Raw genomic sequence first — 27,314 nt, 5'->3', positions numbered from 1 at the left:
CCCATTTCACAAGTGAGAAAATTGCTACTTGGACGACATGCTACAAATTACACAGATAGAAAAGGGTAGAACTGGTATGTGAATACAAAGTTCTCAAATTCCAAGGCTCCTAGACTTTATACAAAGTTAAGTTATTCATTCCAAATACATGTTAGAGACGTCCCTGCTGTTTTAAATATGGTTTAGAGAAGTTTTATATATAGTTTTGAGGAAGAAGGTAGAAGAGAATGTTGGGAGAAACATATTTCTTACCATGTCTGCTTCATAAGGATTTTGAATCCATCAGGGCAAGTGGAAGGAACTGGAAGGTGTAGGCTATTGCTTCCAACCCCCCAAATAATGGCTGAAGAGTCTACATCTTTGTACGGAATCTCCCCTGTGAGCAGCTCCCAAAGCACCACTCCAAAAGACCTATAGCAGCCCCAGGAACAAGCACAGAAGACATTTCAGAAAGACTGATTTGTATTTTAGTTATTTAGTAATTTTCAATCAAAAACATAAAACTCTAATATTGCTATAGAAAAACAGAAACAGCCAGGAAAACTCTAAAAAAGAAAATTAATGAAGGGTAACAAATATTATCAGATATTAAAACATACTACAACGCTTCAGTAATTAACAGTGGTGATGAATAATCAGCTAGGGTAATGGAAAGGAACAGAAATCTAGAAATAGACCAAATACATAAAGGAATTGAATACATGATGGACGTTACATCTTAAACCAGTAGGGAAAAATTGGTTATTCAATAAATACTGTTGGGACAACTGGGGAAAAAATTAAATCTACACTTTATCTTACACTAAGATAAATTCCAAATGCATCAAAGATTTAAATGTGAGAAGTGAAATCCTAAAAATTCTCAAAGAACATATGGAAATAAAAAAAAATCTTAAGAGTGGTGAAAGCTTTTCTAATTAAGAAATCCAGAAGTCATAACAGGAGAGACTGATAAATCAAACTGCTTAAAAGAAAATCTTGACATGGAAAAACCCTCTAACATAAGCAAAACAACAAAAGTGAAAAGTATCTGTAATTCATATACACAGAAAATAATTTCCTTAATATATGAAATACTCTTATAAGTTGATAATAAAATATCAGAAAACTTAGTAAAGGATTAGTGTGTAAATAAGAAATTACAAATGGGTGTGTAAATATATGAAAAAACTACAACCCTATTTATAAGAAGAGATATGCAAATTAAAACTGCACCTAAGACACCATTTTTTTTTTAAGCTATATGGTTGGCAGAAGATCCCAAAGTTGAACACATTTTGTTGGTGAGCCTGAAAAAACTCTCTTAAACATTTCTGTTGGGAACATAAATTGATGTAATCCCTAATAAGGACACTTTGATAATAATTACTCAAATTACAAATGATCTCACATTTCTACTTTATCTTATTTATTTTAAAATTATCAGTTCAGTTCAGTCACTAAGTCGTGTCTGACTCTTTGTGACCCCATGAACCACAGCCCACCAGGCCTCCCTGTCCATCATCAACTCCCGGAGTTTACCCAAACTCATGTCAATCGAGTTGGTGATGCCATCCAGCCATCTCATCCTCTGTCATCCCCTTCTCCTCCTGCCCCCAATCCTTCCCAGCATCAGGGTCTTTTCCAATGAGTCAACTCTTCACATGAGGTGGCCAAAGTATTGGAGTTTCAGCTTCAACATCAGTCCTTCCAATGAACACCCAGGACTGATCTTTAGGATGGACTGGTTGGATCTCCTTGCAGTCCAAGGGACTCTCAAGAGTCTTCTCCAACACCACAGTTCAAAAGCATCAATTCTTTGGCACTCAGCCTTCTTCACCATCCAACTCTCAAATCCATTCATGACTACTGGAAAAACCACAGCCTTGACTAGACGGACCTTTGTTGATAAAGTAATGTCTCTGCTTTTAAATATGCTATCTAGGTTAGTCATAACTTTCCTTCCAAGGAGTAAGCATCTTTTCATTTCATGGCTGCAATCACCATCTGTAGTGATTTTGGAGCCCCCCAAAATAAAGTCTGACACTGTCTCAACTGTTTCCCCATCTATTTCCCATGAAGTGATGGAACCAGATGCCATGATCTTAGTTTTCTGAATGTTGAGCTTTAAGCCAACGTTTTCACTCTCCTCCCTCACTTTCATCAAGATGCTTTTTAGTTCCTCTTCACTTTCTGCCATAAGGGTGGTGTCGTCTGCATATCTAAGGTTATTGATATTTCTCCCGGCAATCTTGATTCCAGCTTGTGCTTCTTCCAGCCCAGCGTTTCTCATGATGCACTCTGCATATAAGTTAAATAAGCAGGGTGACAATATACAGACTTGACGTGCTCCTTTTCTTATTTGAAACCAGTCTGTTCCATGTCCAGTTCTTAATATAGGCTATTAGTTTGGTTTAAAGTCTAAAAGTTACTAGTCGCAAATTTTAAGAATGAAAGAAAAGAAAGTACAGGAAAATATACTGTTAATAGTAGAGATTTGGAACCTCAGAGGAAAAGAAAATAAAGATGAAAACCTCTCCCCACCCCCCAAAAAAGCATAGTCTATCAGGACTGTTACATAAAAGGGCAAATAGCCCTGTATACCTCAAAGCATATAACTGTATCACAGCAAAGTACATCACTAATACACCTGATGATGGTCTGAGAATATGTAAACTTCGTTTACCATGTTTTATTCAAGAAGGAAAGAAGTATACAATATATTTCAGAAAGACTTTTATACTAAACGGTTATTTGAAGTAAACTTTTAGTTTTCTAGAAAGTTCAGCATACTCTCTTGATGGTCACCCAAAACTGATGATTTACTGAGTGGATACTCACCCCAATTCCTCCTCTCCCAATCCTTCTTACCAAGTGTCATCACACTGGGTAGTACCTCGGATTACATGAGACTGAAATCAACTAGAACTGAGTAATATTAGAGTATTTTGGGTGAGTAGAAGTGTTGAAAGAGGAAAGTGCTTATAGGGTGAAGGTGGGAACAGGCTTTTTGGTTGGGACAGATGGCACCACTCACCATATATCGACTTTTTCAGAGACTGGTTCATTCCGTATCACTTCTGGTGCCATCCAGGCAACAGTGCCAGCGAAGGACATCTTGGTACTCTTATCACTGAGTTCCTTAGATGTACCAAAATCTGAAATTTTTACTGCATCTGTGTGCGTCACTAAAACACTTTAAAAAGAAAGAAAGAAAGCATTCAGATCGTTAGTACTAATGAAAATCATGACTAACTGGCAACTGAAGATTTTGTTTGCTGCCTCCTACGTTGCAGAACTCAGCTCTCTAGTTCCAGTGCTACTGGGGCCTTAGCTACCCACCAGGAGCAGCATCATTTATACTTGTGAGCAGCACAGCATACTGGGCTTGCTACACCTGGTTTTATCCTGCCTCCACCATTTGCTAACTGTGTGACCTTTGCCAATTACTTAATTTTTCTAAGCCAGTTTTCTCATCTGTAAGATGGAGACAATTCAGGTCACGGTATCTTATTCACAATTCAAACATCTCTGAAAATGGTTTATAAATATTTTCTCATATGTATAAAGCAAACTCAATTTACTTATCCCACTTTGTGCAACTCTCAAAGGCTTTGCCATGGATTTATGAATGTGTATGATTATAGGGTGTTGCCCCAGACTTTGCTGGGGATGTAATGTAATGCCCTATGCTACCTTTCTGAAATCATTTGACTTCAGGAGTTTTGGATAAGGCATTATGAGTCTGTAGTTAATGGTCTCATAAAATTTTCATTTGAATTAAATGAGATAAGCTATGTAAAGCACCCATCTCAATAAACATTGATTGTCATCCTTGCCAGTCTCAGACAACCCAATGGGAAAAACACTTCTTTTAAAACACTGTTTAAATAATGGCCAACTAAAATCATGCATGGAACCATGACACACAGGATTCATTAACATAGAAGGCTAGTAAATATGCTGGGATTCTGTTAATGTTGCTACGAAAAAGCAGGAATAAATTTAAGCTCAGATTTTACAGAAGTTATGTGTAGAATATTTTACTTGTTATAATTTTTTATTTATATGATTTGTTACATATTTCACTTGTTATAATAGTGATCTGACCTGGGGGATGTGACTGGGGCAAACTGATTTTGCTAGCCTGAGTATAATCTAGTACCAGTCAAATCCAGAGTGCTAGCACCCTCACACACTGCTTGAATTCACTTGAAATAACCTGTTTAGAACATTAGAATGTTAAGGAGTTAGGGATTCACAGGCTTACCAATACAGAGAAATCATTTTAACAATAAGTCTTTTTTTTTGGGGGGGGGGGTGGCAATCCACACAGCTTGAACCTGGGCCATAGCAGTGAAAGTGCTGAGTCCTAACCACTGAAGAGCCAGAGAATTCCCTAAAATAATTCTTAAGGAGAACAAGCTGAATAAGAAGGAGGCCATTCAAAGAGGTCTTCGGCAAGGTATCTTGTGCGCTTTATTATGTATGCAGTGGATGACAGAAATAACAGATTGTGTTAAAAATGTGAACAGAAGGAATGAACACTATAATAAAGTTTTTGTGTAAGGAAAGCAAGGAGAACGTTTTTAGTGAGCTAAGGACTGTAATAAACATTGTTGAGAACAGTGATAAATTGGAGCTGCTTTGCAGTTGACAATCAAGGACAGATTTGTATCTCCCATGGAGGAGAGGCAGGACTCCCTCATTTTATCAGGATGAGGGAGGATGCAGTGGTCTGTGGTCTAAGTTCTGGGTTCAGGTACTACCTTGATGACTTTGGGCTCTGAGCTCTAGATTATCTTACATAAAATAAGAATAATGATAATTATTATATCTCTTCCATACATTTTTTGGCCAAAATTACAGATATGATAAGTATTTTCAAATGCTGTAAATCATGAAAGCACTATGCAAAAATGTTTTGGGAAAAGATTATCTTCTGCTTCTCTAAACAAAACTGTGATGGAAAATAATGAAAATAATGTATAAAAATAGGAGCCACATTGAAATGTACTATTTAATCAATTTCTTTCCTTGCTTCACACATTTTGGGAAACTTGAATAAGCATTTCTCTTAAAGTGGTTATTGGGAATCAAAGAATCATTCTGAAAACAAAGATTACTAGAAACAGCTCTGCTTCTCTTAAATAACCAGTTTATACTGTTTAATGGACACTGTGGAACTTTACTTGTTTACTTCTTTGCTTAGATTCTAGGAAGCTCAAAGCCAAATTCATAATCCACTTCTAGTGACAGTACAGAAACTTATGGCATACATTTTGTGGACAAGCTTAAGTTAATGTTTTTACTTTCTCTTCACCTCTGGTTTATTTTTTAATCCATTTTTATTCTGTTGTATATATTTCTGAAACTCAGTTTCGGAAAATTGGTTTTCTAGGGGAAACACATTAGGAAAACAAGTCTTCCAGTGGGAAAGTCTGACATTCATTATCTGAGATGATGGAAAGTGAATTCTTTGGTTAATAATGTATTTTGTTTCATAGCTGTACAATTACAAAGCAACAAAAAGGGAAAACCATGCAGGTACCTGGACATATCTGCCATATAGGTAAGTAAGGAGGTTAATAGCAATCTCCAAAATACGCAAATAGAGATATCTACTCTGCTTATTTAAACTGCACTGAAAATAGTCTACAAGCTTCATTATGATTGATAAAATTCCATATTTCAAAACAATAAAATAAAATGACTGAAAAGTTAGTTCCGGAACTCACTTAGGTGATTTGAGATCACGATGAATAATTTTATGAAGGTGCAAATAATTCATTCCACTTGCAATTCCCGTGGACCAGTCTACTAGCAATCGAGGTGTGATTTTCCTGCCAGCTCGCAAAACCTCATAGAGTTGTCCGTGGGCACAGTATTCCATGATGATACAGTAACATGGGGCCTGAGTACAAACACCCCTTTCAAGAAAACACAGACATATACATGAATACACAGATCACATAAACATACATGTATACATATTTATACTTTAAATATTTAATAAATTTAATGAAGACAGGTTTTCTATCCAAATTATTTATAAAATGCATATAATCCCGATTCTTAAATTACCATTTGAGTCCCTGTAGTCTACATGGTTCTTTGTTAGCACATAGACAATTTTAGTTTGTTTTGTTCACTTCAGATATCTATTGTTGTTCAGTCGCTAAGTTGTGTCCAACTCTTTTGCACGGGCTGAAGCCTGCCAGGCTCCTCTGTCCATGGGATTTCCCAGGCAAGGACACTGGAGTGGGCTGCCATTTCCTTCTCCAAGGGATCTTCCTGATTCAGGAATTGAACCTGCGTCTCTTGCACTGATTCTTTACTGCTGTGCCACTTGGGAAGCCCTCAGGTATCTATATGCTATGCTGTATCGGTGCTTTTTCTGTGGCACCATGTCATTCTAAAACAAAGAGCATCTTTCTCTGAGACTTGTGTAGGCTGGACACGGTTCTTTTAGATTAAGAAAAGTTTAAGTATCTTCCCTTAAAAATTAAATGGAAGTTTTACATATAATGTACAGAGAGAATTCAAGTAAAATATTTCTATTTTTACCATTAAATTTGTTGAATTTTAAATTATCCAAATTTAAGGTAATTAGACTGAATACCAAAAAAATCAATTTTCTGTCTTATAAGTATCTGAAAAACATTTCTGTTTAGAATAAAAATGTCACACATTCTATTATGTACCTATGCAGCTTCCATTTTCATTAATTCCTACATCTTCTATGAAGACTTTCCTGATTATTCCAGTCTAAAAAAATCTTTCTCTTCTCTAATTTCCTATGCTACAATTAATTTTTTATATACTGTTTTTCTCTCCCTCTACAGATTATCAGCTCCTTGAAGGAAAAGGTCTTCAAGTTCTTTTCTTTCTACCACATGGCTTAGAAGTTCACAGCAGGTTCTTGACAAAAATTTCTTAACTTCACCTGAACGTTTTTTGCTGATAAAGCCTTTGCACAAACAGGTGCAGAAGCAAGGGGTAGGAGGAAGCATAACAACACAAAAGAACATTGTCAGGTATGCTTACTTGTTAGTTAACTGCCTTATTTAATCTGCCCCAAATCATTGTACAATAGATACTATCTTTTCCATTTCTATAGGTTAAGGCTTAGAGAGGAAAACTGACTTGTCCTAGATCAGCTAACACTTGACAGAGCTCGGATTTGAATCCAGTCTGTCTAACTTCAAAGGCCATGTGCTTTCCACTCACTACACGACATTGCCTCCTTCCTTAAAGTTTGTTAAAGTCTGTATAGACAAGCATATTGGGGATTCTTATATTAATACTATTATCTTATAAAAGTGGGAAAATCATATTAATTTTACTTGACAGTTTTGTTCTGAAAAAAAGAAAAGATAAGAAAAATTACCATGAGCAATTCTCTGTGTCTTATCTCTTAATGATACGTATGCCCTCCTCCAAAAGAGTATCATTATTCTACCTACAAGACTCCCGGCTAAAGTCCTCAACCAGCTACCAATTCATGTCCTCTCTCTTAGGTTGCCATAAGTGGTAAAAGAATTTAGAAGCAGTGGCTTGTGAAAGTCTTAAAACAATGGCAGATTATGAAGAAGTATAATTAGTTTTCATTTTCCCTGTCTTGATGCCACAAAGCTGTCAAATGCCACAAAGCTATCTCTGTTACTTTCCTATCATTTTCTAAGCCCCCCAGAATTCTTATCTTGATTAAAAAAATTATTTATTATTTTTGGCTACACTGGATCTTCCTTGTTGCATCTGGGCTTTCTCTAGTTGCTGTGGGTGGGCGCTTCCTTGCAGTGTGGCTTCTCTTCTTGCAGAGCACGAGTTCTAGACCGCAGGCTTAGTAGTTGTGGTGCACAGGCTTAGTTGCCCCATGACATGTGGGATCTCCCCTGACCACGTTCCCTGCATTGGCAGGCGGATTCTTAACCACTGGCCCACCAAAGAAGACGCTCATCTTGATTTTTAAAGAAAATTTTTTTTCAAGTTTCTGTTACTTGACTTTCAGGAAACCTCAGTGGAGCACAAGTATACAGCAACTACAAATAGACAATTTAGATTTTTACTACAGAGAAATGATGAGTAAGGGCAGACATAATGTAATGTGCTTAAGAATAACAAAGCAAATATTTGTTTGAAACTACTCAGCATCCTATTCAACTATGTTTAGCTTGTCAGACAAACATTGTCTAATAGTGATATTCTATATACTTTTCATCTTTCTTGACTGACAAATGAGAAGCAATCATTCCATCAGCCCTGTACTATGACAAGGCTTCTTAGTAGCTATAAATAACAGCTTTATAATCACTTCTAATTGCTACCTTTCTTCCCTTTGGCACCCAATTCCATTAGGAACAGGCAGGTTGGGTTTTCTTAAAAGATTGCTTAAAAAATTAGAAGAAAAAGAGAATATTGTATTCTTTTCTTGCACCTCCCTTCTGTGCATGGTTTCTACTAACTTCAAAAGAAGCTGAAAGTATAGAAATCAGTATCCAGAGAGACGTACTAACGTCTAATCATGCTTTCATATCTTCCAGACGCTCCTGAGTGATTCACTGGCCAGGCAACACAACGGCACAGATGGCTGCAAACACAACACTGCACAATGCCTCAAGAGCCTGGTGTGATGGGCCAGGGACACAGTCTCACTATTGTTTCCCATGTAGCGGTAAAGACCTTTCAAGCATCTTCAGCCTAAAGAGTTGGACACCAACAAAGCAATCCTTATCCACGATGCTGAAAACTGTACATGCAGGTAGGAGGGTCAGAGGGTAAGGTGGGGAAAAGACTCTGAGTAAAAAGGAAGAAACAAAAGAAAAGCAGAAAAAATCCAGCTTCTCACACTCGCCTTCTGAGGACACATTTCTACCTTCAGTGGTCCACGACATCCTGCTAGAGAGCCCTCAGGCCTGAGACTCACAGCCTAGTTCACTTCAGGAGGTCAAAAAGCCAAGCTCATCATAGAATATTCTATGTCTCAAACCCAGTGATTTAAGCTTAAAATTTAGTTAAGTAAAAGGCTCTTCCTTCCACTTATGAGGGTATGAAAGTGAAAGTGAAAAAGAAAGTGAAGTTGCTTAGTCATGTCCAACTCCTAGCGACCCCATGGGCTGCAGCCTACCAGGCTCCTCCGTCCATGGGATTTTCCAGGCAAGAGTACTGGAGTGGGTTGCCATTGCCTTCTCCAGGGGATCTTCCTGACCCAGGGATCGAACCCCAGTCTCCCGCATTGTAGACAGACGCTTTACCGTCTGAGCCACCAGGGAAGTCCATTATGAGGGTATACCATACTATAATGATGATCCTCTCAGTGAGGTAAAATGAAGGAAAGAAGGGAGTTTCTGACAGTCTGTCTGCCTTAAAAACAATCCACCCATTGTCTTGTGAAACATCATCTCGGGAAGGATTATAATTGGTCTCTATAGTATTTTGTTTTAGTCTCACACCCTCCTGGCCCTCCTAGGGCAACCAATAATAGAATCACTACAGCAACTGAAGTTCTCTCCATGTCCTCTGCAGGGATGTTCCTTCTACAAGGAAATGAATCTAAAGACTCCATTTAGTATCCCAGTTGATACAGCTTCTTTTCATACTTCTTTCCCTTTCCATAAGGGGTGTTGTTTGGGAATCAAAATTCAACCTTAACACACACCTAAATCTATTTTACAAAACCTGTACCCAAGATTTTTATTCCTTACTTTGGGGATACAATTCCAATTAGAAATTGTTGCATGACATGTTTAACTTTATAAGGAGAGTTTTCTTAAGGAAAGGATCCCTCTTGGGGGGCTGGAAGAAGTCCCTCCAAGGTTAGGGAAGGGGAATTTGTAAGTTAGTCCACTTTTTAGCTAAAACTTCATTGGTCATATTATTTTCCTATATATAAACTCAATATATATTATATAAAAATATACCAAGAGGCTCCAATTTCTAATCTTTCATCCTTCCTAAAGGTTTTCTTTCCCATTCTTCACCTTTTTCCCTCTTAAGCCGCACATCATTCATTTGTTCAAGCCAAGGACAAAATTTTCAACACTGGTAAGAGAAGGAGCTCAAGGGAAAGGTACAGACAGAAGAGATCACACATATCCTCTTGAAAGTGAAGTGAAGTGAAAGTTGCTCAGTCGTGTCTGACTCTTTGCGACCCCATGGACTATACAGTCCATGGAATTCTTCAGGCCAGAATACTGGAGTGGGTAGCCTTTCCCTTCTCCAGGGGATCTTCCCAACCCAGGGATCGAACCCAGGTCTCCTGCATTGCAGGCAAATTCTTTACCAGCTGAGCCATAAGGAAAGCCCATAAAGCACATATTCTCTTGGCACTACCAAATCTGGTGACTTCCACAAATTTACTTCTGAGGATCCCTGTCAACATTATGAAAATAAGGGTCTAAACCAGAAAGATATGTTCACACTCTCTTGAAAACAACCACTTTGTGAAATAAATGTATCATTTGATTTACTATAATCACAAATTCTATTATTAGATTTAGAAAGCCAGTTTTGGCATTCCTTGAAAAGGGAATCTGGCAAAACCTGAGGCAGGGAGAAATATTCTGAAGGTATCTGTACTACAAGTTAATATTTCAGAAGAGACACTAAAGAAAATACACCCCTATTTACAAGGAACTAATTGTTTTCTGATCACTTCAGATGCTAGCTTTGTTTTCTTAATTGAACTTGAAGGTGTTCAGGTTATCTTGAAGAGGCCTCTGTTATGCTATTGATAAATTACATTGATTCAGCAGATCTGACTGCATAGCAGGAGTTCACCTTCTCCCTCTCTGTCCCAGGTATCTCCCTTCCTTCCAAGCACTGTGTGCTCTGGCAAAAAGAGCTATTAGACTATCAAATTCTCAAAAACATAATTCTAACATAATAGTTCCTTGGTATCCTCCCAAAGCACCTAGCACATTGCTAAGTCTGTAGAGTATTCTTAACATGTCTTTTAAGTCAGGAACTTACATGTATGTACTGAGTGAAAGAAAATCTATTTCTTTAATTAAAAAAAAAAAAAAAGCCTTGACCTACTTGAAAGCGATGATGTTAGGGTGCTTCAACTTCCTCAAATGCTTGATATCCGTCTCATTCTGTTCTCTCACTTTCTTGATGGCCACCTCCTCCGCTCGGAACTTGCCCAAGAAGACAGCTCCCTGGGCTCCACTACCCAGCCACTGCAGCTCTGAGATCTCCTCAAATGGCACTTCCCAAGTATCTAGGCACACAAGTGAGAAACAAGCATAAAGAGATCCTGGAATCTGCTCAGGGGCCATTCTACAAGGCCACTCTGCAGGGACCAATTTCACCATCACCCAGAATGACCTCAACTTTTGTCTCTCACCTGGTAACTTGCTAAAAGATGGAACTTTTCTATGGGTCTTGATATCATAGAGATATTCACATGTATTAGTTTGTATAGATTTTTAACCAGTGAAATCCTGCAGATGGGAAATCTCCAATATAATCACCTCCAACACATCCTGACACTCCCACAGCCTCACCTCCTCACTTGAAGCTTGCATGTTCAGTCAGTTCACCTGTCTCTACATCATTATCCCTACCTTATTAACCATTACAAGTGTTGCTTTATTCCTCTCTGAATTTCTAGTGCAGGTGCTCAGTTAATCCTTGTTGAATGCATTTTCAGTGATACTCTCCTGAGGACCTAATGATGTATAACAATTAAATTAGTATTTACCTTTTATTTAGTACTTACTATATGCCAGACACTAGCAGAGTGTTTTAGGTCTGTCATATATTTAATTCTTACAACAATCCTACAAGTCTGGCCATATCATGGTTACTTAAAAATGAGAAAACTAAGGCATAGGGTAACCAGGCCTTAAACAACTGAAAGTCATAAAATTGGTAAGTGGCAAAACAGGGCCAAAGACCTTGGAACTGGGTTGAGTCCAGGGACAGTGTTTTTTCTGCTATACCACATTCCCTCTCATGAAATAATTGAAAGAGAGGGTTATTTATTAGTCTTGATAAATTTACACATACAGATGCAGTATTTGCCAGTTTCTCTTAAAGTTTAATTTCTGCACCAAAAATGTAACAGGGGTCATTTCTAAGTGGTGGCATTATTGATGATTCACGTTGTGTCATTTGTTCTTTTCTGTATTAAAAAATTTAAACCATAAGCCTATATTACTTTTATTTTATTGAAGTATAGTTGATTTACAATATTGTAACTTTCAGCATGTATTACTTCTACAGGGAATAAAATACTATTTAAAATAGATCAAAAATTCAATCAATATGTGCTTTAATTTCATGAAACTTGAAAAGAAGACTATAATCCATTGATTATCCTTTCTGCCAGAGCATTATCGCTGCACTGGACAGAAATGAACATCAAAGAGCTAGGAGCCCGGTGAAGTGAGGAGAAGATGATGACAATGCTAAAGGTTATGAGAGATTCTTGTCAGATCACCAATCACTTAAAGGCTACAGTTTGCAGAACACTGAACTAAGTAGTGTTGAATCAGCTTTGAAGATATTCTGGTCTTGAAAGCAAATCAACTCACTACTATGTTGATGAAGCAAAAGCAGAAAGAGTGGAAGGGAACTACATTTCTCTCTCTCCTAGTTTTCTCTACTTCGAGAGAAAAGAAATTCCATAGATTCTTAACAAAATGTGTTTTCTTGTTACAATGGTTAAAACATGACCTTCCAAATGTAATACTACATAGTGCAGAAAAAATTACAGTGAGGGAGATTAATAGCATGAGCATTTGTCCCATTCTTCTGGTATGACCAGCATTAAAGGTTTCTGCTCTACTGAAACTGAATAGATGCTCTACAAAAACAAACCTCTCTAAAACACAAATAGCTCACAAATATGAAATCACCAAAGGAACAAACAATACCATGTAAAATTTGGGTGGAAACAGTAAGTTACAGTCTTGACTGCTCTAACTTATCTTTATGGCATCTAAGAATTTTCATCCTCATAGGCTTATTCGTGTGGCACACATGGGACCCAGCTATACTGAAAGAGTTACTCATTAGTGGTCCAGTAAAGAACTGAACACAGTGTCATTTTGACCATTCTGGAGGCTAAGTACTAGCACTGGATTTTGAGCAAGAGCATAACTGGGCAATATTTTTCCAAATAACTCGGTAAAAATTCAGGTTACTCCAATTTTTAATACATAATTACTAAAATTAGACAATCTTTAACTGTTTTTCTCTATTTACTCAGTTTTTATTTACTGTTAAGTACTAGAAAACACCAGAAAATACTAGAAAGAAACAGAAAAGCATATATTTTATCTGAAATCCCAACCCATATTCTGTTTTCATCTTATTTTAGTCTTTGTTTATATGCATATAGCTATGTAAAAGTGTATGTGATGTACAATTTTTTCTATTTTTTCATGCATTATGTATTCCCCATATATTTACAGTTTTTATTTATAAGATTAACAGCTGTTTACTGTATCCTCTTACCTTTCATAGTACTTAAGTGTCTCTATTTTTTTGTTTGCTAATTTAAATTTGATACTTCTTCCTTTATATTATTCCTCAAATTCAATCCTTAGATTAAAGAGTATAATTTCCTGGTTCTTGGTATACATTGCAAATTGCTATCCAAAAGAATTCTGCTAGTTTTTGCTGACATTAGTAAAGTATGAGTCTCTTTTACTACAACTTTGCCAGCAATGACTATTGCCAATTAATTTTTGGTGCTAAATTAATTAGATATAGTGTTTTATAAGTGTGCATTATTTTAATTGCCAGTGATGTAGAATGCTTTTTCCACATTTGTTTAATACATCTTTGTATGAATTATCAAATTTACCTCTTGTCCATTTATTTACTTGGGTTTGCAGTTCTCATAAACTTGAAGGAGCTTTCTATTTGATACATATGAAGAGACTTCTTACAAAAGCATTTTTCTTTTAATGTCATGTTTTAAACAAAATACTTTTATAGTTGCCTGTAATTTGTTTTGTGATTTCTTCTACTGTGTAATCTATCTTCTAAGAGTGATCTATAGTTGATTTTTTAAGCTTAACCTTTGCATCTGAAGCTTAATTTGTTGTAGGATGTAAGAACTAATGCAAACTAATTTTTTCATATTGTTATTTAGTGATTTTTAAAAATTTGTTAAATAATCCTTTCTTTTCACATAATTTTATAAAGTTTATATTGTAACTTACTATATATTTTATAAATAATTCCTATTATTTGGTATTTTTATAAAATAAGAAATAAATGAATTATTAAAATACAAATGATAGGAGGGAGGAGCAGGATATGGGTAGGGGATTAACTGGCACAAATCTTCTACGTATAAAGTAAATAAGCTACAAGGATATATTGTACAGCACAAGGAATATAGCCAATATTTTATAACAACTTTAAATAGAATAAATATATAAAAATACTGAATCACTATGTTGTACACCTGAAACCAATATAATATTGTAAATTATACTTCAATTATAAAATAAAAGAAATATAAATGATAAAAATATTTGGCACTCAAATATCAAAGGTTGAATTTATAATAAATAATAAAAATTTTCTTGACCAACAGTAGCTCATACCTGTGTTAATTCATCTATGTTCAACCAAATCTTAATTATCCATGGAAAAATAAAGGGGACAGCATTGGTAATTCAGGAACACAGAGTGTAAAGTAATACTTCAACCACCTTTCTGTCAATTGTTTCTACTAGAGCTGATTCCCAGAAGGAAAACTGATTCATGGCATTTTGTTCTCTCTGTCCAATTCCAATGTCCTGATCAATACCTAGTAGGGAGCCAAGGAACAGGAAAATGGCAGCAAAAATAATGTCAGCAACAAGAATGTACAAACTGGGGGTCTACATCACTGAGAAGCAAAATAACTAACGTCATTATGCTGGAAACTGGCTGGGCTCCCTCTAGGGCTAGTCCCAGACTTTCCAGTGCTTTTATATCTGTCCCACTGGTACTCTTCCCTGGCTTTTATCTTCTCTCTGATTCATCACTATGACTACAATCTTAATTCCAATACCCATCATGATCCCTAGGGCTGAGGAAAAGCCACAAGCCCACTCACTTTAACATATAAGTTCTCCTTTGTTTATCTAGACAAGTCTGTAATAATACTTGCTCTGAGACTGGGAATTATTTGGCAATAAAAGATTTCAACTCTACCTACTACCTTACTTGCACTTAACCACCAACATACTAAACGAGAGATGACGATGTCATTAAAACTTTTTTAATCAAGTGAAATTTCCTCATAATACCAAATGCAGGGACACATCTGTTATATGTACTACTAGCCTTTGGTTGACTGTAATCCAGGATTAAAGATTAGCTCCCTGATCCTGGAGCTGATAAGAAAAAAAATACACTTAGTCTCAGGCTGGTGAATCTGTTGTACAACCCACAGCAACACCCGCTCACAGTAGGATATCCTGTCATCTGCTGAAGATCTGGGCAGCTGCTGTAACCTTATAAATTTAAACTGACCAAGCATGTTCCTTATTTGTTCCTGAAATAAGCCTTTCTGAAGGTCACACAATCAATTAGAAGAAAAATTAAATACAAGGTTATATGCTCCTGCTGCTGCTAAGTCACCTCAGTCGTGTCCGAGTCTGTGTGACCCCATAGATGGCAGCCCATCAGGCTCCTCCATCCCCGGGATTCTCCAGGCAAGAACACTGGAGTGGGTTGCCATTTCCTTCTCCCTACAAGGTTATATAACAATAAAAAAATTTTAAAGGCTCCTTTAACAGACATAGGATGTGTCTATTAGCCTTCTTTATGAGTCTGAACCTCAATGTTGCATTTGGATCCTGAGATCTCCGCATTTCCACCAAAATAATTATTAGACTGGACAAGTTATGACCCTAAAAACCAAATGAGTTTATCATATAAAAATATATTAGTAGGTTTTGTGTCTAAGCAGAGAAGAAGGAACTTCTGAAAAATAATAAATTAAGGGTGGTTATCTCTGGGCTGTGGGATGACAACTGACTTTTATTTTCCTCTTTGGGTTGGTCTTTATTCCCAATTTTGGCAACACACTCCAGTATTCTTGCCTGGAGAATTCCATGGATAGAGGAACCTGGTGGGCTACAGTCCATGGGGTCACACAGAGTCGGATACGACTGAGCAACTAATACTTGTATGTATTTGAATTATTCCCAATTTTTAAAACTGTTTTACATAGGAATTCCCAATCTCCATGTGACAAGGAACAGCTTTTTAATTTCCTTGAAACCTTAAGATCATAGAAGTAACAAGAGGGTAGAATGTGCAAGGTAAGGAGTATGTATGAAAGAGAAAGACAGACACCATCTATGGACTGAGAAAGAATGCCATGGTTGACAAATCCTGGAATGCATATCAGGAATTGACAGATTTACAGGTAAACCCCAATATACCTATGGAGAAGGGGTATAGATGAGGAGGCTGGTATCAGTTTAAGAGAAAGCATTTCAGAGTCAATTTTTTAAAAATGTAGAGTTGATTTATAATGTGTTAATTCCTGATGTACAGCAAAATGATTCAGTTTTATACATGTGTATATATGTACATATACACAATCTTTTTCATATTCTTTCCCATTACAGTTTATCCCAGGAAATTGAATATAGTTCCCTGTGCTATACAGTAGAGCCTTGTTGCTTATCCATTCTATTGATATATGTCATAGTTTATATCTACTAACCCCAAATTTCCAGTTCATCCCTCCCTACAACTCCCTCCTTGGCGACCACAAGTCTGTTCTCTGTGTCTGTGAGTCTGTTTCTGTTTTGTAGATAGGTTCATTTATGCCATATTTTAGATTCCACATAAAGGTGATATCATATGGTATTTGTCTTTCTCTTTCTGACTTACTTTACTTAGCATGATAATCTCTACTTGCATCCATGCTCCTGCAAATGGCGTTTTGTTCTTTTATACTGCACTGGCATTATTTCATTTTTTAATGAGTGAGTATATTCCATGGTATATATGTACCACATCGTTACCCATTATTCTGTTGATGGACACTCAGGTTGTTTCCATGTCTTGGCTATTGTGAATAGCAGTGCTGTGAACACAGGGGTGCATGTATGTTTTTGAATTGTAGTTTTGCCCCAGAGTAGAATTGCTGGGTTATACAGTAATTCTATTTTTAGTTTCTTGAGGAATCTTCATACTGTTTTCCACAGTGACTGTACTAATTTATATTCCCACCAACTGTGTAGGAGAGTTCCCTTTTCTCCACACCCTCTCTAGTGTTTCTTATCTGTAGATTTTTTTTTTCATTTTTAATTGGAGGATAATTGCTTTACAATACTGTGTTGGTTTCTGCCATATATCAGCATGAATCAGCCACAAGTATACATATGTTCCCTCCCTCTTGGATCTCCCTCCCATCCCCCACCTCATCTCACCCATTTACATTGTCACAGATTTGAACTCCCTGCATTATGCAGTAAACTTCAACTGGCTATCTAATTTTACATATGGTAATGTACATGTTTCAATGCTATATTCATTGCAGCGTGGCTTATGGCCACTAAAAATAGTAAACAAATTGTTAAATGAGAAGATTGCAGTAGAAGCTACCAATGAATTTGAAAAAGTTTCAGGATACAAAATTAATATACGGAAATATGTTATATTTCTATACACTAACAATCAACAATCATAAAAGGAAATTAAGAAAATAATTTGATGCAATTACAATTGTATCAAAACAAATAAAATATTAGGAATAAATCTGAGGAGGTAAAAGACATGTACTCTGAAAATGATAAGACATTCATGAAAGAAATTGAAGACAACACACATAGATGGAAAGATATACCATGCTCATGAATTGGAAGAATTAATAATGTTAAAATGACCATACTACCCAAGGAAGTCTAGAGATTCAGTGCAATTCCTGTCAAAATACCCATGGATTCTTCATAGAACTAGAACAAATAATTCTAAAATTTGTATGGAAACACAAAATATACCCAATATCCAAAACTATCACGAGAAAGAAGAACAAAGCTGGAGGTATCATGCTCCCTGATTTCTAACTGTAAGACAAAGCTATAGCAATCAAAGCAGTATAATACTGGCACAGATATCAATGGGACAGCATAGACAGCCCAGAAATGAAACCATACTTGTATGGGCAATTAGTCTACAAGAAAGGAGGCAAGAATACACAATGGGGAAAAGACAGCCTCTTCAATAAATGGTGTTGGGAAAATTGGACAGCTACATGGATTAAAGACCTAAGTGTAAGATCTATGAAACCATAAAAGTTCTGGAAGAAAACACTGGCAGTACGTTCTTTCACATCAATCTTAGTGACATTTTTTTGAATATGTCTTCTCAGGCAAGAGCAACAAAAGCAAAAATAAGCAAATGGGACTATATCAGACTATAAAACTTTACACAGTGAAGGAAACAATAAAATGAAATGGGAGCCTGCTGAGTGGGAGATCATATTTGTAAACACTATTCTGATAAGGGGTTAATATCCAAAATGAACTCAAAACAACATAAAAAAGAAAACCTGATTGAAAAATGGGCAGAGTATAAATAGATAGCTGAATAGATATTTATCCAAAGAAGACATATAAATGGCCAACAGGCACATGAAAAGATGCTCAACATCACTAATCATCAAGGGTTGGCCAGGAGTAGAGAAAAGTGAGCCTTTGTGTACTGTCAATGGGAATGCAAATTGGTGCAGCCATTATGGAAAATAGTATGGAGGAGATACCTCAAAAAACTAAAAATAGAACTATATATAGAATTACCATATGACCCAACAATTCCACTCCTGGATATTTATCTAAAGAAAACAAAAACACTCTTTAGAGACCTAAATGTTAAGACCAGAGACTATAAAATTCCTAGAGGAATACAATTCCATGCAGAACACTCTTTAACATAAACTGCAGCAAGATTTCTTTTTTTTGGAAATAAAAGCAAAAATAAACAAATGGGACCTAATTAAACTTAAAAGCTTTCACAGAGCAAAGCCAAACCATTGACAAAGCAAAAAGACAACCTACTGAATGGGAGAAAATATTTGCAAATGATATGCCTGTTGAAGGATTAACATCCACCATACACAAACAGTCCATACAACTTGACATATATATACATACACACATGCACATACATATATGACACAATAGAATACTATTCAGCCATAAAAAGAACAAAATTATGCCATATACAGCAACATGGATGGACATGGAGGATGTTATGTTAAAGTGAAATAAGTCAGATAGGGTAAGACAAATACTATATGATATCACGTATATTTTGGACTCTAAGAAATACAAAAAACAAATGAATATAACTAAAAAGAAGCATACTCACAGATATAGTGAACAAACCAGGGGCTACCAGTGGAGAGAGAGGGAGGGGCAGTATACAGGTGCAAGAATAGGAGGTACAAACTTCTGGGTATAAGACAGGCTCAAGGATGTAATGTACAATATGGTGAATATAACCAATATTCTGTAATAACTGTAAATGGAAAGCATCCTTTAAAAATCAAACCCCTCAAATACCCCACTCTTTAGAAAAGATACATGCACCCTTATGTTAACTGCAACATTGTTTACAATATCCAAGATAAGGAAGCAATCTAAGTGTCCATGAGTAGATGAACAGATAAAAAAAGATGTGGAATACATATATACACACACATATATATATATATGAACATACACACACACAACAGAATATTACTCAGCCATATAAAAGAATGAAATCTTGCCATTTGTGACAACATGGATAGACCTAGAAGGCCGTATGCCAAGTGAAACATGTCTGATGGAGAAAGACAAATACTATATGATTTCACTTAAATGCGTAATCTAAAAAGCAAAACAAACGAACAAACACAGCAAAACAGAAACAGAGTCATGGATACAGAGAACAAACAGGTGGTTGTCAGAGGGAAGGAAGAAGGCGGAGGGGAGAAATAGGTGAGGGAGATTAAGAGGTACAAACTTTTAGTGCAAAATAAATGAGTCATAACTGTGAACTGTACAGTGTGGGGAATACAGGCAATAACTATGTAACGTCTCTGTGTGGTGACAGACAGTAACTAGACTCCTCATGGTGATCATTTTGAAACATACAGTGCGTGTGTGCTCAGTCACGTCTGACTCTGAGACCCCACGGACTGTAGCCAGCCAGATGCCTCTGTACATAGAATTTTCCAGGCAAGAATATTGAAGTGCATTGCCATTTGTCAAACCACTATGATGTGTACCAGGAACTAATATAGGGCTGTAGGTCAATTATACTTCAAAAAGAAACAAACTCACAGAAAGAGAGATCAGTTCTGTGGTTACCAGAGGCAGAGAGTGGGAGAGGGGGAATTGGATGAAGGCACTCAAAAGGTTCAAACTTCCAGTTATAAGATCAAGGGTATGTAATGTACAACTTGATAAATATAATTAACAATGCTTATGGTATATTTGAACGTGGTTAAAAGAGTAAACTCTGAGTTCTCATCCAAAGGGAAAAAAAACAGAGGATGACTTAATTACAAGTACTAAATTGTACATGTTCACACAATTTAATATTATGCAGCCATTAAAAATGATGCTGAAAAGTATATTTCATGGTATGGGAAGGGTTCACAATATGAAATAAAAAGGTGTTGCAGAACAGTATGGCTTTTTTAAAGCACATATACACACAGATATACAGGCTAACATAATATATGTGACAAAACACTAACGCTGGTTATTTTCAGATTGGGGAATCATATGATGGGAAATTACTTTAACTTTTTTGGGGGAACTAACTTGCATGTTCAAAATTTTCTATATATGTTTTACTTTTGTTCTCAGGCAAAATTTTTTCAAGAATATAAATAAAGTTATAAAGAACACTAGTGCCATGTGTTCTCTTTACTTCAAAAAGAGTAAGGCTTGAATTGGAATATATGAATATACATGTTATACAATGATGGGAGTTAAAATTTTACTTTTTAAAAAGCCGTGGGATCTAGAAATAATAACGTTTCTCAAGGATGGTTAGATATTTTGTTCTTTTCTCAAAACATGAGTTTTCTGAGCTTGACTATAAAATTTAAAATATTCCTTTTTGCTATTAACTAAGGCAGTCCTGCAATCTTTGGAGGCAATACCATGCCACTTCTGTCTGGTTTTGAATTAGTCCAGTGACCATCAAACTTTTTGACTTTAAAAAATTGTTAATACAAAATTTGGAATATGTACCTACTATGTGATTTATTTACAAATTATGTATCTGTACAACTTTATTAAAATACTAAATATACCTGTGAAAACATGCATGAGAATAGAAATTTAAAATGAGGAGTTAAAAGGAACAAGAGCTCTAACATTTTCTTCCTCACAATGTCATGGGTTGTCTTATATATACTCTACTCTGGACATCACTGGATAACCACAAAAGATGGGCTTCAACCAAAAAAGACCAACTGTATGTCACTCTGCTCCAATCAGAAGGTCTATAGGAGACTGATCTAGTGTATTCTTCTGGCTCTAAGTCTTTAGTTTATCAAAGGTTACCCAGTTAATGGTGGTGGTATGTTTACACAAGAAATATCTTGCTTACCTTGCTGCTGCAATTTGTAATCAGTGGAATATGCCTTCCCAATGATATTCCATACAGGCCTTAAGCATCCAAATAGTCCTTCAAGAAACCCACCGCTGCCGCTGCCCGACCTGCTGAACTGAATCTTGATGTCTTCAGTTCCACTTGTGCCCTCTCCATCCACGGTGTTGCTGTTCCCATGAGACATGGCCATCTCCGATTCATCTTGCTCCCTTAGCTGAAGAACGCTGTTCTCAAACTGGTCCCTGGAATCCTCACTTATGCTTGTCAACACTGTTGTAGTGATAGGGCTGTTCGTGCCTTCAGCTTGCTCAGTTTGCACCATGCCCTTTTCCTGCTGGTCCTTAAGAAGCTTGGGGGAAGCGTGGCTCCCCATAGGTGCGAGGTCATCGTGTAGTCCATTGAAGGTTTTGTTTTCACTCAAAGGTAAGTGTGGAGAAGAGGAGCAGCTCAGGCGCTCCTGAGGGTTGGCCATCGTGCCATGAGTGTGCCCGAGGTCCTGAGATGACACTCAGAGGATCATTACAGCAGAGTTCCGATGTAAGAGGGGGCTTCAGAACCTGGGGAAAACAGGAGAAGGATGTGAGATCACCCTGTCTTTAGTCAGTCACACTACTACACTTCTGATTATAACAATAAAAATGCTGAAGCAAAGGGGATTGGTTAAACAGTGGTGTTGATCCACACAATGGAATACTGTGCAACAGTTAAAAATCATGTTGTAGAAGAGTACTTACTAACATGAGAAAATGTTCATGACATATTAATATAAAAAAGAGGTTAGAACAATATATACAACATAAGCCATTTAAAATTTTTATTATTTAAAAAGATACACAAACATATGTATAAGAAAAAAAGACTGGAAGGATACATCCAAAGGATTAATAGCTGTTAATTCTAGGAGGTTAGATTTGGGAGAGATTTATGTTGTGTTTTTCAAGATATTCTAAGCATTCTGTATCAATATACTTCTATAGCGTGAATGTCTGTGTTCCCCTCACTCCACTTACATGATGAAACTCATTTGTGATGTTACTTGGAGGTGGAGGGGGGGGCTTTGGGAGGTGATTAAGTCATGACAGTGGATGAATGGGGTTACTGCCTTATGAAAAAGACACTAGAGAACTCCCTTGCTTCTGTTACCATGGGAGAACATAGTGAGAAGGCAGCAGTCTATGAAGCAGGAAGCAGGCCCTCACCAGACTACTGAACGTGCTAGTGCCTCAATCTTGGATGGCTCAGCCTCCAAAAAACTGTCAGAAGTAAGTGTTTGTTGTCTGAGCCATCTACTCTCCAGAATAAAAAACCAATAATCCAATAAGTAGTATTTGCTAATTTCCCTGGTATAAATACTCCCACCAAGTCAGGTTTCAGGCTCGTAACAATAGCTTAACAACCTGCCTGCAGTTACTAATATCTGACAACTGGCTCTTACAAACTGGTACACAAGCCAGCACCAGCAACATTATCTTTGTGATAGTGTCATTTTCATTTTAGAGAAGTAAGAAACTTCTAAGGCTACATACTGAGTAAGTGGTAGAGCAAGAATTACAATCTAACAGAATTCAGATTCTCAAATTTCCTCGAATTCTTTATAACAAGGCACCTGGTATGATAACCCTTCATTTTGTTAGAGTACCTTGACCTAAACACCTGCTTGCCTGTGTAAGGAAGCCAGAGCATGGAATCCTTACTCCTGTCTTTCTCAGAAGAACACTGAGGCCTAGAGAGAGGTATATGCTAAAGGTCACAGCGCCAGGACCTAATCCCAAACTCTCTACTGTACCATGTAGCCTCTGTAAGACATAGTTTCTTTCTTTCAAAGCTTATACACTACTTAAGTTCAAAGTGTTAGTCGCTCAGTCATGTCTGACTCTTTTGTAACCCCATGGACTGTAGCCCGCCAGGCTCCTCTGTCCATGGAATTCTCCAGGCAAGAATACTGAAGTGGGTTGCCGTTCCCTTCTCCACGGGATCTTCCCAACCCAAGGACTGAATCTGGGTCTTCTGAATTGCAGGCAAATATTTTACCATCTGAGCTACCAGGGAAGCCCCAACACAGTTAACTTAAATCCTATGGAGTCATGCATGTGAGCTAAGTTGATTCAGTCGTATCGGACTCTTTGCGACCCCATGGACTGTAGCCTCCAAGGCTCCTCTGTCCATGGGAGTCTCCAAGCAAGAACACTGGAGAACACTGGGTTGCCATGCCTTTCTCCAGGGGATCTTCTGACCCAGGGATCAAACCCACATCTCTTAAGCCCCCTGCATTGACCTGCTAGTGGTAAAGCCACTAGCACTACCTGGTAAGATGGCTTTCCTGGTGGCTCAGATGGTAAAGAATCTGCTTGCAATGCAGGAGACCTGGGTTTGATCCCTGTGTTGGGAAGATCCCCTGAAGAAGGGAATGGTTACCCACTCCAGTATTCTTGCCTGGAGAATTCCATGGATAGAGAAGCCTGGTGGGCTGTATATAGCTCATGGAATCACAAAGAGTTGGACACAGCTAAGCGACTAATGCTGCTTAAGGAGTTAATAATTACACTGTGGGAATTACCTCCTGCCCACTCTCACCCCCATGACATGCATGCCACATTCTGGTCTACAGGGAATAAGAATGGGGACATGAGAAAGTAAAGAAGATGTGTTTGACACTGACAGAGGAAAGGAAGTTAAGAAAGAATAAGAGTGTGAGCAAAGGCAGAGAAAAAGCAACCAGGGCATGTGTGGGAGAGCTGGTCAGCCAGGAATAATGAAAAAGCCAGCTGATGTTGGACAGCGGTGTGCAATAAAAGTAACTCCTTCACATAGGGGCTCTGAAAACTCATGAAACAATACAGATAATTCTTCTTTTTAAAGAAGTCAGAGAGAGAACTTTAACAGGACAAAGTTAGGTTAAGTGAGACAAATTCCAGGGCGTGGAGAAATTTAAGGACTGGGAAGCTACCTAGAAATATAAGTTTGGGGAAAAGAAAGAAAGAAAAAGAAAAGCTGGAGCCCTTCATTATAGAAACAGCTGTTTTGCTGAATTGACCCCCAGCCCCATCCTCCCCATTTCCTTCCTTTTGTGCTCATCTCTAGGCTCTGACATTACTGATCCCTTCATTTTGCTTTCTTGCTGATCTTCTGCCATGACCTTCAGCTGTCTCTTACCTTTGGCCTCTCTGACCTCCCTCTGCTTGATATCTCTCAGGATCTCTGACTTCATGCTATCTGACCTGGCCACTGTCTGAGCAGTTGCTTCCAATCTGTCTTTGCCATTAGGATCCGTGGTTATCCTTTACAGCACAGGGCATACATTATGCTGTTGGCTTACATCACTTGATAATGCAAATACCCAAATGTATATATGAATTTCAGCCAAACACCTATTTGTGCAAAGTGTTCTTTGAACTCAACTGCGGGATTTTATATTAACTCCTGGTAAATTTCCATTTTGTCCAATTTTATTCTGAGTTTCTCCTCCTTGATGACATCACACTGAAATTAGATCATATACAAAAAGTTAGAAAGACATGAGTTTGTCTTGAATTGTCACCTCTTTTCATTTCTTCTTCTTCTTCTTTTTTTTTTGGCCACACTTTGCACCTTGTGGGATATCAATTCCCCAACCAGGACTGAACCTGTGCCATTGCATTGGAAGTGCCAAATCCCATCCTCTAGACCACCAGAGAACTCCCATCTCTTCTGATTTCTAAGAGGTTAGTAGTCCACGTGAAGTGGACCTGCTCACATAGGCACTGGGGATGAGTCTAAAGAAGAGAACTTTAGCATGGTCATCACATTCAGTTTGATATTTAGGAGGTCAAGAATAACAGGACCTTCAAGGAATATAGTCCGACCTACCTGTCTCACATACAAAATAAGATCCCAGAGAGACTGTTGACTTGCTCAATACAACTAATTAGTGGCAGAGCTGGAATGAGTCCTCTTTCCTTATCCTATGGTTTTCCCCTAGTCTGGTTATTTATTCAGACAAATAGAAACAAATGGTCATGATAGCATGATTGCTGATGACAAAACAGATGATAATTCAATGTTATTCTAGATGCACTAAAGTTACATCCGAAAAAGCACAAACATCCATTTAGAGGGGTGACCCTGCATGTGTCAACAGAGCAGTGAAGGGTACCCAGCTTTTGGTGATCCAGCTGCTCTGGGAGCGGGCAGAGGCGATGGAAACCTCAAGATGTGTATAAAGATGTGCAGTCAGAGAGGCTTTCCTCTGCTCACCAAGAATATCAAGTCCAATTGCAACCAACAAAGGCAGAGAAATGGAGGAGCACAGAACAAAAGGAAAGAACTCATCACCATGACTATATTCAAATACGATCAGAGCTGACTCTACATGTAAGAGTGTAGGAGGATAAAAACATCTAAATTTTACCTGCGTTTGTATGTACACCCACACACTGCCACTGCACAGTGTAGGAGCTGGTATGGAACCTAAGGGAGCAGAAGCAGCGCCACCATCTCTGCCTCTCTCTCTCTCCTCAGTTCCTCTCTCTCTGTCCAGACTGGGCTCATGTACTCTCTTGGGAACTGACTGGATCTTTTAGTTCATGAGAAGTCGAAGCTAGAATTTATTAGAAGGGGACAGACATGAAACGAGGCAAGAATTTTAAACACTGAGAGTCAAATGGAAAAAGATACAGAAGAGCAGAGGTGCAAGAGGGCAGGTCAGCCTGTGCCCTTTTCAGTACAAAGATCTAAGGGCAAGGCTGCTGGGGGAGACAGTGCTGTCTCTGCCTTTATACAGTGCTCCTGAATTTGCAGGAATACAAGGGAGCGCCTCAGTCTCTGCCCTTCAGGCATACTTCCTTGCCCTGTGAGCTTCTCAGCCTCAAAAGGAGGAAGTGGTTTGTGTAAAAAATTAGTAGGCAAGGGTTGGCAACAGGGGCAGCTGTGCATTTGCCAGGGCACTGCCAGTTTCTGGAAATTACCTTGACTTCATGCCAAGATGAATTAGGGACAGAGAAAAAGAGGAAAGGAAGAGGTCAGGTGGCCAAATGGTCCTTGAATTCTTGTGTTTTTATTATATGATACAATTTTCTCTATGTTGCTAAAGAGGATAATTTTATAATAGATCAGATTTTGAGCTTTATAGCACAAATATGAGCAAATCAAAGATTTTGGAGAATTTTACCCCACAAATGAATAAAATTCAACAATGAATTGACTAAAATTGAATAAAATTTGAAAGTAGACATGATTGCTAAAATTTTTTGATTGAGCTCTTCCCAAGCTGTCTTCTCTTCAGTTGGCATTGTTTTGCCTTAAAATGAACACAATACTGCTATCCCAACTTTCTGGTTACTTTTCAAAAATTCACATAGCAGTATTTAGAGCATAAGTGAAGTTTATGTCATTAAGGCAATCATTCCCATTTAAAAGCTGGGATTAAGTTACTTGCTCATAGTAATAACTAAAAAAAAAATCTTTCTGGGACAGATGTTTATCATGGAGATCTTGATTTGAACTTAAAAAAAATTAGATTGCTTTTTCTAATGGAACTGCAAAATTTTAAGTATATGATTATCTAAAAATCAGATCAGAAGAGTGACCTACAATTGTGTCTTCACCCCTAACTTGCTCTCTTAACTGTGAGCTGTCTACTGAAACCCCTATTTGAAAGGACAATAATAACTTCACACTGACCAAATCCACTGACCTACCTTGTCCCATCTTCTTTATTTCATCCAATAATCATGCATTCAAAAATATTGATTCAGTGTGTACCATATACCTATATT

The 27,314-nt window shown here is 37.5% G+C and overlaps 1 protein-coding gene across 4 annotated transcripts in view; it reads right to left on the bottom strand.

The window, feature by feature from the left end:
- Positions 1-27,314, bottom strand: part of MAP3K13 (mitogen-activated protein kinase kinase kinase 13) — a 161,093-nt gene that overhangs the window by 27,608 nt on the left and 106,171 nt on the right. For all 4 annotated transcript variants that reach the window (XM_043873868.1, XM_043873867.1, XM_043873869.1 and 1 more), the window contains 5 exons: positions 21,559-22,118; positions 11,017-11,200; positions 5,718-5,909; positions 3,017-3,175; positions 253-411 (listed from right to left, as the gene is read on the bottom strand). In XM_043873868.1, coding sequence (XP_043729803.1) covers positions 253-411; positions 3,017-3,175; positions 5,718-5,909; positions 11,017-11,200; positions 21,559-22,033 — 1,169 coding nt within the window. In that variant the 5' untranslated portion in view covers positions 22,034-22,118. The remainder of the gene's footprint in view (positions 1-252; positions 412-3,016; positions 3,176-5,717; positions 5,910-11,016; positions 11,201-21,558; positions 22,119-27,314) is intronic.

The sequence above is a fragment of the Cervus elaphus genome, chromosome 19 (genome assembly GCF_910594005.1).
Source record: "Cervus elaphus chromosome 19, mCerEla1.1, whole genome shotgun sequence".
NCBI lineage: Eukaryota > Metazoa > Chordata > Mammalia > Artiodactyla > Cervidae > Cervus > Cervus elaphus.
The sequence above is the reverse complement of the archived record's forward strand: the minus strand, read 5'-3'. Positions and strand labels throughout refer to the sequence as shown.